The 15,366-nt window shown below is 62.0% G+C and overlaps 1 protein-coding gene across 2 annotated transcripts in view; it reads left to right on the top strand.

The window, feature by feature from the left end:
- KCNQ1 (potassium voltage-gated channel subfamily Q member 1) overlaps positions 1-4,360 on the top strand; it is a 313,157-nt gene extending 308,797 nt beyond the window's left edge. For both annotated transcript variants that reach the window (XM_081280808.1, XM_081280807.1), the window contains one exon: positions 3,298-4,360. In XM_081280808.1, the coding sequence (XP_081136934.1) occupies positions 3,298-3,503 (206 nt within the window). In that variant the 3' untranslated portion in view covers positions 3,504-4,360. The remainder of the gene's footprint in view (positions 1-3,297) is intronic.
- The last annotated feature ends 11,006 nt before the right edge of the window (positions 4,361-15,366 follow it).

Raw genomic sequence — 15,366 nt, 5'->3', positions numbered from 1 at the left:
AGGGCAGAGAAGGCCCCTTCCACGGGGTGCCTCCAGAGCCCTGGCACCCCGCGGAGGTGCAGGTAAGCAAGCTCCTCCCCACCCCAGCACAGGACCTGCTGGGAACACTAGCTTGTCAGAAGACGAAAGGAAGCCTCACCAGGTCCAGTACCTGTGTCTCACTTGGCCTCCAGGACCAGTCTCAGCACAGCTCCACCCCACCCCACTGGGCCCGGCAGAGTCAACAGGCGAACAGTGTGGTTCCCAGCCTCGGGGCCTGGGCACCAAGGTCAGACACCAAGCTCTGGGGGGACGGCCCGGAGGGGTACATGGTGTCCACGCTGGTCTGGAAGAGCAGCTCTCCCCACCAGGCGTGGATCTGGGGGACCCCATGGCAGCCAGGACAGTGTGGGAAGAACCCAGAGGTGACTAGATGACCCAAGAGGACGCACAGCAGCCCACAATGCAGGACAGCCCTGTGGGTGACCAGGATTACTCAGGAAGATCCTGCAGGCAGCGGGGGGAGCTGGGAGACCCCACAGATGACCAGAGGGACCCAGGTATCCACCCCGGCACCCAGAGGCTTGGGAGAGGTCCACTCTTTCTCCCTGCCTTCCCAGCCCTGTTCTTCTGATGTGAGGAGGGGGCAGTGTGAGGCCCCAGACTCTGGGCCAGCTCAGGGACCCAGCAGCCCACTAATGAGACATCCCTGGGGACCAGAGACCCTGACCGTCCCTCAAAACACCAGTTGCATAGCAACAGCCACAGGGTCACAATGAGCTTGGGAACCAGCCCCAGCAGGGCGCGTCAGGGACTCCTCCAGTGGCACCGGAAGGGAGGCTCAGCTGCGCTCAGCCTGTAGCCACCACCCCCACCCCACCCCATGCTCCCACCCCATTCCTCTGCAGGAGGCCGAGCACAGCTCTCCACGATGCTTGTCCTCCCTGTCACCCCAAGGTGGCTCAACACAGAGCCACACCCAACAGCCACCATCCTCTGAATTATGTTCCCCAAGAAGTCCCTACAAAGGCTTCCCAACCCATTAGCACACATGGGGCTCCAACAGATGTTCAAATGCCGTAAAGTGAAAATTTATGAAACCACAGATTTTCCTCTGCAGTGTATTTGGTGCTTTAATTAATGCCAAACCAATCGATATCCAGCAAACTGAACCCAGGCCCAGAATCCAGGCAGCGCCCCAGGCACCATCCAGGAGGATCCACCCAAAAGGAGCAAGCCGGGCACCGGCTGCACCCACCTTCTGTGCATCCGCAGGTCCCTGGGCCTCAGTTTCCCCACTCAGTCCCTGAAACCTGGTGCCCCCCCACTGTTCTCCCAGGGCAGAAGTAGGTAGGGACTGAGGGGGCTGGTCCTGCTGGCAGCATGAGCCTCGGGGGTCCAGCAGGTGAATGAGAGGGACACCCCGCCTTGCCCTCTACCCGGCTGCCTCCCTCCTGCGTCAGCTCCGCCCGCGGCTCTCAGCGACTGCTCCTGGGGAGTTTGGTTCCAGCCCCTACCTAGCTCTGCCCTTGACCCAACACCAACTATCCTCCCGTTTTGCCCCTAGTGTGGAGCCCTGGGGCAGGGGCCACAGGGGGCCAGGTGGACCTCAGTGGTCCCAACAGTGGCCCTGAGCCAGGCCCCTCTTCTGCCGAGCCTAGCATCGGCATCTGTGGCTGCTGGTGGTGGCTGTCCTCTGTGACTTACAGAGAATTAGGATGCTGGTGGGCCCCTGGGGCAGGGGCCACAGAGTGGCTCCAGGCCCCCAGCCCAACCCAGCCAGGCAGCCCTGCAGCCTCATCACAGTGTGGGCACATCAAGTTCAACTGGGGAAAATAGGGAATGAGGCCCCCGTGGCCTGGGCAGTCCGACCTCAGACACACAGCTGTTCCTGGGCCTGGGATGGCTGCAGGCAGAGCAGGAGGGACTGGGAGTGTCCTGGAGATGATGCAGCCACCATGGCTCCAGGTTGGGGACACCAGGCTTCCTCCTCCTGGAAGGGCAGAGGCCCTTGCCTTGGAAGGAGCCTGTCGGTCATTCTGGGATGCAGAACAGGCCTTCCGCCCCCACCCAGGAGAGACGGCTCCTCTCCCTCAGCCCCTTGGGCAGGCCCCAAGCTGCTGCTCCTCCTTCCCTGCACCCAGAATCCACTGTAGACAGGAGGGTCGAGGACCGTGGCACCCATCCTGTGGAGCTGGACCTGGGCCCACAGAATCAATGGGCTGCCCACCTGGCCAGCACAGGGTTGGTGCCCACTTTGCCTCCAGCACCCCTACACTCCAGCTCGGCCCCAACCCTAAGGCCCAGGTGGGCCCCAGGGGTCAGGCCTGTCAGGGACAGCGCGTGCATGTGTGATGGACAGAGGCCCGGCGGACTCCTCAGGGCCCAGCAGGCAGCTCGTGCCTGAGTCGTCTCCGTGGTCTCTGTTCCAGGAAGCAGTTCTGCAGGCCTGGCCCCCGGGTCCCCAGCCCCCCCCCCATTCCTGGTGTCTCCAGGGCTCTAGGTGGGGGAGGGGACTACAGATCTGACAGCGTGCCTGAGGGGACGACCCCAAGAACCCTGCAGGCCAAGTACTGGCCAACCCAGTCCTGAGCCACCAAAGGAGCCCACGAGAGCACACTGCTCCTGATGGGCACCCCCTCTCCTCTGGCTGCCCGCGGCCTGCTCTGGCCTCCCAGGCAGGGCCTGCTCATCTGTACTACCCTCAGGGCCAGCGGCCTCTTCCACACCGTCCTCTGGCTCCTGGTTCATGTGGGGCTTCTCTGTTGGCCCAGCAGCCATGGGGCCACCTCTGTGGGGTGCCCACTCTGCCATGTTCATTCCAGGTCCTGACCCACCTCTAAGCCACCTCCAGGCCCTGTCCTCTGAACCCTCCCAGGCCCTAAACAGTGTCCAGCCCTGGTCTCTGCCACACACGCACCAGTCCTGCTACACTAGACCCGGCTGCGTCCAGCTTTCAGGTCCTCCAGACTGAGCAGACACAGCCCCGGTCTCTTTGACCTCACCCGGGAGGAGCCTGGCCTGGCCCCAGGAAGCTCAAGATGGTGGTAAAGTCAGTACTCCGGAGCCAGGTCACCTGGATGCCCCTGAGGGCCTGGCCAGAGCTGCAGAGGCTGGGAGCAGGCCGAGAGACCTCCAGCCACCAGGTCCAGGGGAGGCCGTGGAGGGGCACTGACTCCACAGTAGGCACATGCACACATGAGCAGGGTTGAGGGCAGTGCTGACCAGGTCATGAGTGGCGTGTCTGCCGCGACGCCAGAGGGGCTCTGCAATGGGCTGCCCCCACCTTCACACTCGGCTCTGTTCCTGTCCCCGCAGGTGACACAGCTGGACCAGAGGCTGGTGGTCATCACGGACCTGCTCCACCGGCTGCTCTCCCTGCACCAGGGCGGCCCCCCTGGTGGGGGCGGGGCCCCAGTGGTCCAGTCCTGCAGCGAAGGTGGCTCTGTCCACCCCAAGCTCTTCCTGCCCGGCAACTCTCTGCCCACCTACGAACAGCTGACCGTGTCCCAGAGAGGGCCTGATGAGACATCCTGATGGGGGCTGGGCAGGGTGGGCCTGGGTGGGGAGGCCTGTGGAAGCCCAGCGGCCCTCCCCACCTCCCTCTTAGCAGGGTACCCACCTGGGCCTGGCCACCTCCCCAAAGACCCCGGGAGAACGACATGGTTCCCGTATCGGAGCCATGCCACCGGCAGAGCCCACGCTGAGGGGCTAGGCCAGCCACCTCCTCCCCACCAATGGGTACGAGGACTCAGCTGGGTGTTGGGCCCCTCTTAGGCTAGGCCATCACCCCAACTGTGGTGACGGCATCACGTGCATGGCCGCTGGGCACGACGGTGGGGTATACCCAGGGCATTGGGCCTGGCCTGGGCACAGAGAGCCAGGATGCGGCCCAGGCCGAGGGGGGCCAGCCCGGTTAGATGAGGGGGCTTCCTGGGGGAGACACAGGAGTAGCCTGGATAGGGTCTGTGGGTCTTTGAGCCCTGCCTCCAATTCAGGGCCCAGCAGGGCACAGGCAGAATGACCAGAGGACAGCCTACCACAAGGCCTGAGAGCCTGGCTCGACTCCCTGGTTCTCTAGAGATGCTGACCCTGGGGCAGGGGATGGGGGTGCCCACCACCCACTCTGGACAGGCAGCTTCTCCCACCCCCTGTGGACAGCAACCCCTGCCTGTGGTCCCTGCCTGTGATTCTCGCCTGGTCGGAGCAGCTGGACAGACCCACAGACGGAGCCACACACCCCTCACCAGCTGCCAAGCCAGGGGATTTCCATGTGGGACGGGCTCCTCCGGGCATTGTCGGCTGGTCTGCGGTGGCGGGGTCTGTTCTAATGAGGTCACGGTGTGATTTTGATTGCTGATTGCGCAAGCCTTCCCCAATAAACACGGAGCGCCATGGTTGATCTTGGCCCTGCTCTCGCCTTGATTCTGGAGGATCGATGAGACCTCGGGCCCTGCCCTCCTGTCTCCCATGGCTGCCCTGGGCATCTGCCCCTCCTGGTCCAAGCTCCCCTACCTGGAGAGGAAACTGTCCCTCCCCGTCCACAGCCCCTCACGGCGGGACCCCTACGGTTCCCTTAGAGGCAGGGTGCCCAGGCAGCCTGATCAGGCGTTCCCTATCCACACTGGAGGGCTCAGAAGCTCAGAGGGGCTGTGACACATGTCAAAGCCCTGGTGGCCCTGGGGATTCCACTTCAGGTGGTGTTGGCCACACATGACCATGGTGTGGTCACTGTCTGTCTCCCAGCAGACCCTGGACCTAGAGCAGGTAAGTCTGGTCCAGAGCCTGGTCTGGCCGGGGCAGCACTGATGTGCCCCTGGGCAACCACCCTCAGAGACAAGCCAGGGCCTCTCCATCTGCCCTACCCAGTCCTTGCTGGCCCTTGACCCAGGACGCCCCCTCTCCAGGACCCCAAGTATTGGCCTCTAAGGTGGTGGAAGGCAAGGAAGGACCAGGCCTCCCCATGCTCACACCAGCCCTCACAGCCTCGACCTCCTATCGGCAAAATGATGCCCCCCACCTGTCCTGCTTTCTGGGTGGAAGGCATATGCCAGGTGGGCTCCATCTGCCTGCCCTGGGCCGATGCCCACCGTTCACTTCATGGCATGCCAACCTCGCAGCGGCCTGTGAATTTGAACAAGACACCCTGGTCTTCAGGCCAGTCTCAATGCTCTGGACTCTGTCCTATGCCTTTCCTTCCAAGGTCCATCCTGACCAGGCCACCAGAGCCAAGGGCATCTGAGGGTGCAAGGACAGAGCTGTACTGAGTGTGTGCAAGCAGGGGGTGGCCAGCAGTGGGGACAAGGACCCAGGTGTGAAGTGGCAGGGAATGAACTCCAGGTCCCTTCATGCTGAGCACCCCAAGGCCTGTGACTCCTGGAGTCTCCCCCATGAGGCCTGGGTGTCCTCCTGACTGGCACTGACCTCCCGTCCACACCCACGGGAGGCACGAACGTCGAGGACAACAACTGCTGGAATGCAGAAGCCCCTGTCTGCTCGTGGCGTAAACATCTGTGGAAACCCCGGGATGCGCTGGCCACCGCGAGGCAGGCCCTCCACGGTGCCCGGCCAGCCGCCATGGCAAGCCCGGCTGCCGCTGCCGCCCGCTTTGCTGCCACCTTACCCACTGTATGCCCGAGGGCTTTGCTCCTGGAAGGGCCTTTGCAGCCCTCTCGGGTGTGAAATGCAATTTACCTGAAATAAAGTCCAATTATGGAATTAGCTAATTAAAGCCTTGGTGCAGGCTGGGCTCAGCAGCCAAGAGCTCAGTGCCCGCCCGATGCCCGCGTCTGAGGGAACAGATGGCGCCCGGCCTGCCGCACCGGCCACATTCCTTCACTCTGTCCCCCGATAAGTGACCTAGACAGCACACGACCATCTGGTGTGTGACACGTCCTGCGGGCCCCGGACAATGGCCCGGCAGACCTCTCCGTGAGAGGGCCGTCGCCCGGGCAACGGTGGCATGTGCAGCCCAGGCCCATTCACGGCCCCCTCCCTCGGCCCTTTCTTCGGCCCTTTGTGGGCCTCGCCTCGGCTGCCTGGCGGCCTGGGCTGACAATACCCATGAGTCTGTGTCCGCAGAGCTGGGCCTTTGTCTCCAAATTGGGCTCCCTGATTGAGGTCCTCAAGGACCAATGGGTGCCAGGAGCATCTGCTGGGGGGGGCCAGGAGGGGTTCCTGCCTCCTGGGGCACCCAGCTCCTCTGCCCAGGCTCCCCCTGCCAGGCTGCCCTCCGTGGGCACTGGACTTGGCCCTGAGGTGGCCAGTCCCGTGGGCTGGCACTGGTCAGCACTGGGGTTCTCCCACCTTGAGGCCAGTGCTGGGAGGAGGAGCCTTGGCAGGGCAGATGCCGCCCACGCACCTCCCACCCCTGGCTGTGCAAAGCGCCCTGGAGCAGGTATGGGAAGGGAGTTGATGGAAATAGGACAGTAAGCTCAGGCACACAGTAGGTGCTTAATAGAGGTAGCCAGAAACATCGCCTGAGGGTATGACACTGGGCTCTAGCCCCTCACGGGCCTGCTGGACCCCAGGCTCCTCCCCGGCCCTCCTGCATCCAGCTTCACCCTCGGGAGCCCCTCCCCACTCCAAGCTGAACAGCTGCCGGAGCCCTGCACCCCCACCCCCAGCCGACTCTGGTGTCCACTGCCTGGCCAGCTCCTGAGGTGCTGCCCTGCCTTCAGGCCCCTCTCCCAGGAGCCAGTTTCTGCAGCCAGGCCAGTGACCCCAGCTCCTCCCAGCTCCTTCCCCTTTAAGGGAAAGACTTCCTTCCAGCCATTGAAGCAGGCAGGTGGCCCCACGGGAGGAAGGGACTGCAGGGAGCCTGGAACCAGGCAGCTGGCACAGGTCTGCCCACTGGGTGCTTAGAAAGTGCCAGGGAAGGAATCTCATGCCCGCCATGAAAGAAGCGACCCAGCACTGCTCTGGCCACGGTGCGCCTGGCTGCGGCAGGGACCAGTAGGGGATGCCATCTGAGGGGCACCCAGGGGAGGGGCCACACTCTGGGCCTGAGGGAAGGGACCAGACCAGCCCAGGCCCACCCACAGCTGAGCTGTGGCTCTAGGACACCCAAGCCAGCACCGTGGATCTGTGCGTCTCTGAGGACCCACTCCCCAGCTCCACCCTGGTGCTGCCCTCTGGCCTGCAGTGGCACCCCGTGGGTCCCACGGCTGTTTCCCCCTCTGGCCCCCAGCGACTCCCTGGCCCCACATTTTCCTCTGGCCCCATTCTTGAGGCCTGGGATGGAGCTTATGAGCTGGGGAGGTGGTCCAGGCCCTGAGCCCTGTCACCCCCACTCTGACCCTCGGCCAGGGCGGGTCCTCACCTGGGCCAGCCACGGCTGGGGGCCACGGGGCCTGGGGTGTGCACGGGGCAGCCAGAGTTGAGCAGAGTTCCAGTCCCCCTGGGCGCCGGCAGCTCCCACCAGGGCACTCTCCAGCTCCACTATGCAGCACAGCACATGGGCAAGCCTGCGGGGGCCCCCTCGGGGGCACAGGAGCCCCCGAGCCAGCAACCTCCGACCTCCCAGCCAGCTGCCGGCTTCTTACCTGCTTGAGAGGGAAGTGACCTCAGTTCAGGGGCCCCTCAGCCCAACGAGGCCGCGGCCGAGCCTGGAGCTGCCCAAGATGGCCTCGGCAGCTGGCTCCACCTGCGCCCCTTCTGCTTCTTGCTGTGGACCCACAGCCCTGGAGACCCATCCCTGGCTCGTCCCATCTGCCCTGACACTTCTTCCATGAAGAGCATAATCTTTCTGAGACAGATTTAAAAGGGCGGCTCGGGCTGCCGGGCACCATCTTCGGGCAGGGCCCGTGCCCAGGAAGCCCTGGTAAAGCCCTGGAGCCACAACAGGGTGCTCCAGGAGTGAGTCACCCTGGGGAGGCCAACCAGGCACCTGGAGCGGACACCTCGGAGCACTGGTCTTCCCCCCCAGGTGCCGACGGAGAAACCGGGCCCCTGGGCAGGGCCAGGCAAGCACGGTGTGTGACTGTACGTTAGAAAATCCTCAGAAAAGACTGACCTTGCGGGGTCTGGTGGCACAACCTGCCATCCCAGTGATTGGGGAAGCTGAGACAGGAGGACCACAAACTCAAAGCCAGCCTCAGCAACTCAGCAGGGCCCTAAGCAACTCAGCGAGACTCTATCTCTAAAGAATTTTTTTTTAAGGCTGGGATATGATTCAGTGGTTAAGAACCCTTGGGTTCAATCCATCATACAGAAAGGAAGGAAGGAAGGAAGGAAAGAAAGAAAGACTAGACCCTTATCTCTCACCATGCACACAAAAGTCAACTGAAAATGTCTCAAAGGCCTCAGAGTTAGACCAGAAACCATGCCACTCCTACAAGAAAATGCAGGGGACATTCCACCCTGTAGGCACAGGCAATGACGTCCTCAACAGGACCCCCAAAGCTCAGGAAAGAAGCCAAGGATTAATAAGTGGGTGGCATCAAGTTAAAAACACATCCGCACCACAAAGAACACAACCAGGAATGCGAATAGAGAACCCACAGAGGAGCGACTCTCGGATAGAGGACTGAAACCTACGACATCTGAACAACTCCAAACAAACGACCAAGTTAACAAAGGGGCAAGTGAATCGAACAGAACTTCTCAACAGAAGAAATACAAATGGTCAAAAATACATGAAAGAATGTCCAACATCTTTAGCAATTAGGGAAATGCAAGTCAAATCCACACTGAGCTGTCGTCCCACACGGGCCGGTGGGGCAGGGCTGGGGCTGGGGCTCAGGGCAGAGCACTTGCCTGGCACATGTGAGGCACTGGGTTGGATCCGCAGCACCACGTAGGAATAAATAAACCAAATAAAGGTATTGTGTCTGTCTACACACTTTAATTTTAAAAAAAGACTATAAATGCCAATCAGTGCTAGAGGATGTGGGGAGAGGAATCCTTTACACTGTGGGTGGACTGTGAATCAGCACGACCCCCCCCCCCCCGTTGGAAATCAGTAGGGAGGCTCCTAAAAGACCAGGCAGGGACCCTCCACGTGACCCAGCTGTCCCACTCCTCGGTATTGACCCTGAGGAGTCAGAGTCATCTCACTACAGTGATACTATAGCAGCACTATTCACAGCCGCCAGACGACGGAGCCAGCCTAGGTGTCCCTCAATGGACGGGGGGATAAAGAAAATGTGGTGGACCTGCACAGTGGAGTTTTAGTCAGCCACAGAGAAGGAGGAAATTATGCTATTTGCAGGAAAATGGATGGAACTGGAGAGCATTGTGTTAAGTGAATTAAACCAAACTCAGAAGGTCACGGGTCATGTGTTTTTTCTCATATGCAGAAGCTCGAGAGGAAAAAGGAAAAGAAAGAGGGGGTCTCGTGAAAATCAAAGGAAGATCAGTAGAGGAAAGGGACCAGGGTGGGAGGGAGGAGGAAGGGGTAGTGCGGGGGGGTGGGGGGGCACTGGCCGGGCCACGCTGCGGCATTGTGTGCGTGGACAAACACGGGACAACAAATCCCCCCATTGTGTACAACTATAATGCACCAATAAAAAAAAATGTGGGGAAAAAGAAAAGAAAATCCTCAGAGAAGAAATGGAGCTTCCAGCAGCAGAAAAGTCCATTTCTGGGCCAGGAAGCCAGAGGGCAGGGAAGAATGGCCTGGCCAAAAACAGGCTGGCCTTCTGGGACCCCAGGGATACCAGGGCCAGGTCTGAGGAAAATTCCCAGGACCCAAGGCAGCTGGTCTGCTGGCCCACACAGGCTGGTGAGTCATACAGCACTGAACCTGCCTGAGATAGCCAAAAGCCAGACGGTCCTTCAGGGCACGCCCACTAGTTCCAAGAAGGCTGCCATTGCTCCAGCCACAGGGGTAGTCCAATTGGATTTTCAAGAAAATCTGTTATGCCTGACCATTGATGAGCTAGCCCAAACCCCACCAAACCCTGTGGTTGTTTCTTAGATTTATCCCTCCCTACATCCCCCCTGTGCATACACACACACACACACAAGATGAAAGTCACCTCCATTGTGAAAGTACATGAAGGTAGTGGAATGAAGGACAAGCTAAAGCTGGAAGCCAAGGATCCGGTCCCTCTCCTGGCTCAGCCATGCTCCCTTTGTGTCCTTGGGCAGGACCCCTGACCTCTCTGGGCTGAGAGGTCATCGCAGCCCCCCTCCCCAGTGCTGGCTGCAGAGATGAGTGTGAAGCCACTGACCAGGGCCAGGGCGGAGCGTGCTGCACCTGGAGATGGGTGGGCTCCTCTCAGCACCAGCACAGAGACAACTCTGAGGCAGCAGTCCACAGAGCAGGTCCCCAGGGAGGGGGAAGCACCTCCCGGCAGGGCCTCGTCCAGCGCCAGCGACCCAGCTGGGCCAGGGCCTCCAAATCCGTCCAGTTCTCCCTGAATGGCAAGGGCAGCCCACACAGCCCAGGGATGGAGGAGAAGTGCAGCCCGAGGGGCCAGAGGGCCTTGCAGAAGGGCCTCAGGACGGGCACACGGGAAGCACGGACTCCACGGTGCCTCCTGCCCAGGGCGATGGGAATGACGGGCAGAGAAGGTGCGGCCACTCACCAGAGGAGCTCAGGCTGGGCAAGGCTTGGACCTGAGGCCCAGCCCTGGAGCCAGGGTGAGGCTCCCCAGGTCCTGAGTGCTGGGGGGCCAGGCCTGAGCCGGCCCCTGGGGGACCCCAGCGGAAGCCCAGGGAGCCAGCCCTCAGCGTCGCCTGGGAGAAGGGCCTGTCCTGGGACTCAAGGGTCGTCAGCACGGTGGCTAATGGCATTAAGTGGCTTCAAAGGGCCTTAATCAAATCCCCTCCCCCATCCACAGGACCATGTCAAAGCACTGTGGAGGGGAGCAGGCGCGGACAATGGACTTGGGTCTTCCACTTGACTGGCCGGTCCTGCCGTCGGGGCGAGGGACTCCTGCTCCACCCGGAACTCTGGCCCCCACCGTGTCCCCACGGGCCCGGGGTGATGTCTATCCGGCCCCTAACACTCAGTAGGGTGGCTACTGAGGACCACCGTGCACCACAGGAGGGGAACTGGGGCAGGGCGAGCCTGGTACCCTCAGGGGGCCTCGGGGCCTCTGAAGTCTGGGTTCCGGCCAGGGGGCTTGGCCAGAAGCCCTGCTGCCCTCTGAACTGGCCCCGCAGGGCTGTGGCCTGGGCGCAGGGACAGCTTCCCGAATGTCCCCCGTGACTGCTGCGGCCCAGCCACCTGTGGTCCTGGTGGGCCACTCAGAGTCCCCTGAGAACTCTGCTTCTCCCTGGACAGACAAACCCCTGGTGCAGGTTCCCAGGCACCCCAAATCCACAGATGGGAGAAGAGGGCCCTTCCGCCCGCCCCCAGCACTCCTGGGCTCACCGCAGGCAGGAGCTCCCCTCAGTGACGGAAGGATGTCACCTGGCGGGCTGCGGCTGGCGCCCCTCCCCCACACGGCGGAGCTGAACCGACTGTCTGACCTCCTGCACACAGTCCTGGGGTTCAGCCCTGCGTTCAGCAGCCTCTGCAGAGGGACATCTGCTGGTTCCCAGGATGTGGCCAGCCCAGGTGAATCTGGGGACCACAGCCACACACCCTCACTGGGACCCAGACTGGCCACTACACCCAGGTGGACGGTGGGATGAGACATACGAAGAAAATGACTTAGTTGGGAACACCTGGAAGGGGCCTTCTGCTCCTCCTCCCCGACACCCATGTCCACTGGCTACCCCCCCTGCCCCCGATAAGGAACCACCACAACCACGGGAGACCCCTGCAGAGAGGGCAGCCTGGCTGGGCAGGGCTCCCAGACTCCTCACAGAGCGGGCAGCTTGAGCTCAAAAGCAGGAAGTGTCTGCCCTGCACTAGCCACGCCTGGATGTGGCTACCGTGTCCTCCCCACGCAGACACACATCCAACGGGACAGGATGTGACCCAGGCCCGTGCCCAAGGCCCAAGGAGCAGGTACACCTGTCACACCCAAATGCAGAGCTCTTGGCTGGCAGCAAGCCCCCCACACTCCCCACTTAGGAGTTTAGGAAATACCACCCCAATATGCAGCTCAGGTGTGACGGAGGGGTCCCCTATTCACCTTCTACCTGAGAGACTGACCTGCAGACGGTGGCCTCCCCACGCAGCTCTCCACCCCCACGGAGCCCAGCAGCTTGCCCTCGGCTCCAGGGCTACCTGAAGCCCTCATCTGACCGTCCCTCCAGGCATGTCCTGTGGGACCCTCCACATGCCCACCTGACAAAGGGGGTCTCTTGTCCTGTTGAGCTGCCCTGTGTCAGTGTCACCTGCAGCCCAGTCACAGAGCCCACGGGGGTAGGAGGAGGCCACTTTCCACTCCCATACCACCCGGAACACCTGTGGCTCCCTAAGGGGTGTGCAGAGGACACCCCTGTCCTCCCCGGTGGCCTTCAGCCCTGCCCCACCCCACCCGCCTCCCCCTGCCTCCGGCCAAGCAGGCAGACCTGCGTCCTGAACGTGTCCACAGCCCCAGTATCCAGCGGCTTCAGTCACTCAGCGCCCCACTGCCTGGCTCCGAGAGCCCTGCCCAGGCCTGGCTCCACCGCTCCAGCGGCCCCCGCTGCCCAGGAGCCTGAGAGGCCTCCGGTGCAGGCAGACTGCTTCCCTGCAGCTGGCTCGGCCCTCTCCCCGGGGAACAGGCTGTATTGTCCCCTCAGCCACCGCCTGGCTCAGGAGACACCCAGGCTCCAGGCTGTGAGGTCACTGGGCCTCCGGAATCCACCTGCAGCCACCAGCTTGGGAAACTGAATCCCAGAAGCAGATGACAGCTGCAGGTCGGGGACAGAGTGCTCACTCAGCCCCCACGGGGGCCAGCCTGGCCCAGCCTGGGGCCGCCTCCCCACCCAGACCCACTCCCAAGCCCAGGGCCCAGGGATGCGCTCACCCTGGGGCCCAGGACGGCTGGAGAAGGCCACCCACTTCCAGTGCCTCGCAGACAGCAGACAGCCCAGAGCAAGCCCAGGGACCCTCCAAGGCCAGCACGAGAGCGGTCAGTCGGATACACGAGGAGGCTGGGACCCAGGCACCTCGCTCACCTGCTCGGGTTCCTGTACTAATGAGGAGCAGGGCAGGTGGAGCAGCCCTGCCTGCGCCCACCTCCAGGGTCCCCCTGAGTGAGCAGAGATGGAGAAGTGACCGGGAGAGGGCACTGGGCTGGAGGGCAGTCTGCAGAGAGGGCAGCCTCAGCTCGAGAGCAGGTTGGTTCTAGGGTGTGGCCAGCCCCACCTGCATTGCCTGGTGGAGACCCCCACCACGCTTTCCTCTCCAACAGGAGAAACCAGAGAGCCTCTGGGGCCTGAGACCTCAGCCACAGTCTCACTTCCTGTCCCCACCCCAGCCCAGGGCTGCAAAGACCAGCCCCACTGCCCCCAAGTTCTCTGTGGAAGAAAATGGCTGAGCCTGTGGCCTCATGGGCCCTGTGAAGGGACAAGATCCAGGCCCTAGGTGAGGCTGGACACCGCCCCCCCCCCCGGCAAAAAGAAGCCATTTCCCTCCTAACAGGCCAGACTGGCCACCTTGGGGTCAAGCAGGAAGAGAAGGATGGTGTGGGCAGGGACACAGAGGTGGTCTCAGGCCACTGGACATTCAGGCCTCAGAGGTGCAGGGCAGGCCCAGAGGTGCTCGCCCAGGCTGCCTGGTTCCCTCCTGCGCATCCAGGCCGGGACCGCGCCCAGCCCTGCCTCCCCAAGGCCACGAGTTGCCTGTCACTCAGCTCTTCTGCCCGGCTGGTCAGACTGAAAAGAGCATCCTGTGGCCGGGAGGCATGGCTGTCAGTGCCAACCCAGCCCAAGGAAGCACACCAGCAACCAGGCAGCGGAGCCCAGCCCCAGGCCCACCCCCTCAGCTCCTCCCAAACCCACCGCCACCTGCCAGCGGCCCTTTCTCCAGTCTCCACGGAGCAAGCTCTTACTCATCCCGCAAAACCCAGCACCCCGGCCCTTTTCCCCGACGCCTTCCCAGGGTGGCCCAGGCTCCCCCTTCACAGCACCAGGCCCAAGCAGACAGTCTGTCCTGGCAGTTGACTCCCCTCCAGATGGGCAGTGTCCCCAGACTGCATTACACAGAGGACATGTGACAAGGTGACTCCTTGGGGACCAGGAAATGCTGGCCTGCAGGAAGTCTGGACTTGTGAACTCCTGAGGACAAAGAGCAGGGGCCTGTGGTCACTCACATTAGGCCCTGGGCTCCACTCTTTGCTGTAGCCTGGGACCTGGCCCTGGAGATTGGGAAATGTCCACTGGGAATGATGGAAGCCAAGCGCAGCTCCATGCTCTGTACCAACCACCTCCAGCACGTGTCCCCACTGACCCATCCACTGCAGCCTCAGGAGCCCCTGGGCCCCTCATAGGTGTGGCCACTCCTAGGCTTGTGCCTACATCCCTGGGCCCAGCCCATGTATACCTGTCCCCCCAGACATCCCTACCAGGACTCAACCGCATCCCACAGCCTCACCCGATGCACCCTGTCTCCTTGTGGGCAAGCCCACTGAGTGTCAGGACAGTCAGATGCCAGGTGCCCAGCCCAGAGCACTGCCCAGCATGGCAGAAAGTGGCCAACACCCTCGACACCATCACCCCTGGCTTCATGTGGCTGGTCCTGCCTCTCACACACATACCCTGGTCTGATCGACCTCACTCCAGTTTCCAAAGAACACTTGAGTGCTAGCTGCCCACCCTCCCACTCCCCTGTAGCAAGGTCAGGAGCAGCCTGCTCCGCCCAGTCTATCCAGGCAAAGTACAAGCCCTGGTGGAGAAGCCCCCTCCCTTAGCTCAGGGGGTCCAGGCCAGGCTCCTGAGGACCTGCCCCTGAGGATAGCTGGCAGCTGAACCCCACACCAGTGGCCTAAGCTAGGCTGTCTGGGGAATCTCTGCATGCCTCAGCCTCCCAGTTTGATCGTGCCTGTCCAGAGGACTTAGGTTTATGCACTTGTCCCTGGACCCTGGTTTCTGAGGAAATTAGTTGGCAGGGTAATTCTCACTAGAGTATTATTGACTTCCCAATTTCCAGTTTCTTCTTTTTGGACAGTATTTTCGCCCTCGAAGGAGAACCTGAGAGAGCCTCATCTGAGCCCTGTAGTGTGGATCTCTGGGCAGATTTGGACATTCCCGCCCCTGCTAATGGGAAGTTTCTGAGGATCCCCATCAACGCCAGTCTCACTCACAGGCTTAGGGCCCAGCCCTTGCCAGCACCCTCCTGCATCTAACCCCAGACCAAATCCCAGGTCCAGTCCACACAGGTGACCCCAGGCCAGGCCATAACCACTCCCTTTCCTGAGCCTCATTCAAACCTCAGTTCAGCCTACCTCCTCCAAGAAACCCCCTCATCACCCTCCGGCTGGACCCACAGGGTTCCTACTGACTGCCCAGAGCCCGAGCTAAATGGGGAGGACAGACAGAGGCCACAGGTGGACCCACCCC

Source organism: Spermophilus citellus (assembly GCF_964194105.1).
Source record: "Spermophilus citellus genome assembly, chromosome: 2".
In the NCBI taxonomy this organism is placed as follows: Eukaryota; Metazoa; Chordata; class Mammalia; order Rodentia; family Sciuridae; genus Spermophilus; species Spermophilus citellus.
The sequence above is the reverse complement of the archived record's forward strand: the minus strand, read 5'-3'. Positions and strand labels throughout refer to the sequence as shown.